The sequence below is a fragment of the Myotis davidii genome, unplaced genomic scaffold (assembly GCF_000327345.1).
Source record: "Myotis davidii unplaced genomic scaffold, ASM32734v1 scaffold471, whole genome shotgun sequence".
In the NCBI taxonomy this organism is placed as follows: Eukaryota; Metazoa; Chordata; class Mammalia; order Chiroptera; family Vespertilionidae; genus Myotis; species Myotis davidii.
The window spans coordinates 1,543,699-1,546,164 of NW_006283354.1; the positions used below are offsets into that span (position 1 = coordinate 1,543,699).

General features: G+C 45.8%; 1 protein-coding gene across 1 annotated transcript in view; it reads left to right on the forward strand.

Annotated features, from left to right (window-relative positions):
* The first annotated feature begins 866 nt into the window (after nt 1–866).
* LOC102762398 (protein NDRG3-like) overlaps nt 867–2,466 on the forward strand; it is a 2,967-nt gene continuing 1,367 nt past the window's right edge. Inside the window, 3 exon segments of the mRNA XM_015563408.1 lie at nt 867–922; nt 1,406–1,821; nt 1,824–2,235. Coding sequence (XP_015418894.1) covers nt 1,452–1,821; nt 1,824–2,235 — 782 coding nt within the window. The 5' untranslated portion in view covers nt 867–922; nt 1,406–1,451.

The window sequence follows — 2,466 nt, forward strand, 5'->3', positions numbered from 1 at the left end:
AGATCAAAGTACTGGAAACAAAGCATTGCAGAGCTGAGGTAAGGTGCCTGTTGGGTGCAAGTCCAGAAGCAGGCGCTGGGAGCACGTTCTATGGGCAGGAGGCACTGACAGTGCTCCACGTAAAACACAGGGACGAAGAGGTCAAACTCACTGCTTAAAGTCTGCCCTCCTCTGAAAATGCTCAAAAACCATCTGCTATTAACTCACATGGCCTTGGATTTACCTTTGTAAGTAGGGAGGTCTAAGAAAGGGCAAACAGCCCTGGACGGTTAGACTTCACACTGTTGGTGACTGGGATGGTGATATTCCCAAATTACTGTGGAACAGGAGCTCTAACACACCAACATGAGCCCTGGTTTGGGGAAAGGGGCCGTGAAATGTCAGTAAAATGAAAAAAAGAGGAAGAGGAAAAGCATGGCCAGAGTGAGATGAGCTAAAGCAAAAATAAAAGCCATTCAAATGAGCCTACAAACCCAAATTCTAACAAAAGTGAGGATAATTTTAAATAGTTTTATCTGTCAATTATACTCAATTTAAAAAATGGCCGAAACCGGTTTGGCTCAGTGGATAGAGCGTCGGCCTGCGGACTGAAAGGTCCCAGGTTCGATTCCGGCCAAGGGCATGTACCTGGGTTGCGGGCACATCCCCAGTGGGAGATGTGCAGGAGGCAGCTGATCGATGTTTCTCTCTCATCGATGTTTCTGACTCTCTATCTCTCTCCCTTCCTCTCTGTAAAAAATCAATAAAATATATTTTTTTTAAAAAAAGGAGGGGAGTAATGTGGTCTTTAAAAAAATAAATAAATAAAAAATGTAGCTGAGGAAACTCAGACTAGTGAAACTATAGATTCAGAATAATCCCCCACCCCTTGCCCGCCACCGCCGCTACTGCCACTGCTGCACTGACGGCGGACCCGCCCCTCAGAGAGGGAGAGGAAAAGGGAGAAAGAGAAACATCAATGTGAGAGCCGACCATCGATAGACTGCCTCCTGTACGCCCTCCAACCAAGAATCAAGCCAGAAACTCTGTGTCCTGACCACGAATTGAACCAGCAACCTTTTGATACATGGGATGATGCTCAAGCAACACCAGCCAGGGCTACAATTTTTTTTTCTTTTTTTTTTACAGAGAGGAAGGGAGAGAGATAGAGAGTTAGAAACATCGATGAGAGAGAAACATCGATCAGCTGCCTCCTGCACATCTCCTACTGGGGATGTGCCCGCAACCCAGGTACATGCCCTTGACCGGAATCGAACCTGGGACCCTTCAGTCTGCAGGCCGACGCTCTATCCACTGAGCCAAACCGGTTTCGGCAGGGCTACAATTTTTGAGGCTGTCGAATCTTTTAACTCCGGTACTATCCTGTTTACTTGAAGATGTCCATCTTGTAAACCTTTGTGTTGAAAGAGTTACTGGTTTATTTCTGAGAATCCTCTACTTTCATCTTCCTCATGGATGAACTCCAGGATGTTCAACTCACAGAGATCAAACCACTTCTAAATGATAAGAATGGTACACGAAACTTCCAGGACTTTGACTGTCAGGAACATGATATAGAAACTCCTCATGGTATGGTCCACGTCACTATAAGAGGCCTACCGAAGGGAAACAGACCAGTTATTCTGACATATCATGACATTGGCCTCAATCATAAATCCTGCTTCAATGCGTTCTTTAACTTTGAAGATATGCAAGAGATCACTCAGCACTTTGCTGTCTGTCATGTGGATGCCCCAGGCCAACAGGAAGGTGCACCCTCTTTCCCAACAGGGTACCAGTACCCCACAGTGGATGAGCTCGCTGAAATGCTTCCTCCTGTTCTTACTTAAGTGTGAAAAGCATCATTGGGATTGGAGTTGGAGCTGGAGCTTACATCCTCAGCAAATTTGCACTCAATTATCCAGAGCTTGTGGAAGGCCCTGTGCTCATTAACGTTGACCCTTGTGCTAAAGGCTGGATTGACTGGGCAGCTTCCAAAATCTCAGGCTTGACAACCAATGTTGTGGACATTATTTTGGCTCATCACTTTGGGCAGGAAGAGCTGCAGGCCAACCTGGACCTGATTCAAACCTACAGACTCCATATTGCCCAAGATATCAACCAAGAAAACCTACAGCTCTTCCTGTGTTCTTATAACGGGCGCAGAGACCTGGAGATTGAAAGACCCATGCTGGGCCAAAATGATAACAAATCAAAGACTTTAAAGTGTTCCACTTTATGCCGAAACCGCATAAAGTTTGGCTCAGTGGATAGAGCGTCGGCCTGCGGACTGAAAGTGCCCAGGTTCGATTCCGGTCAAGGGCATGTACCTGGGTTGCGGGCACATCCCCAGTAGGAGATGTGCAGGAGGCAGCTGGTCGATGGTTCTCTCTCATCGATGTTTCTAACTCTCTATCCCTCTACCTTCCTCTCTGTAAAAAATCAATAAAATATATTTAAAAAAAAAAAATAGAAAAAACAGTATTC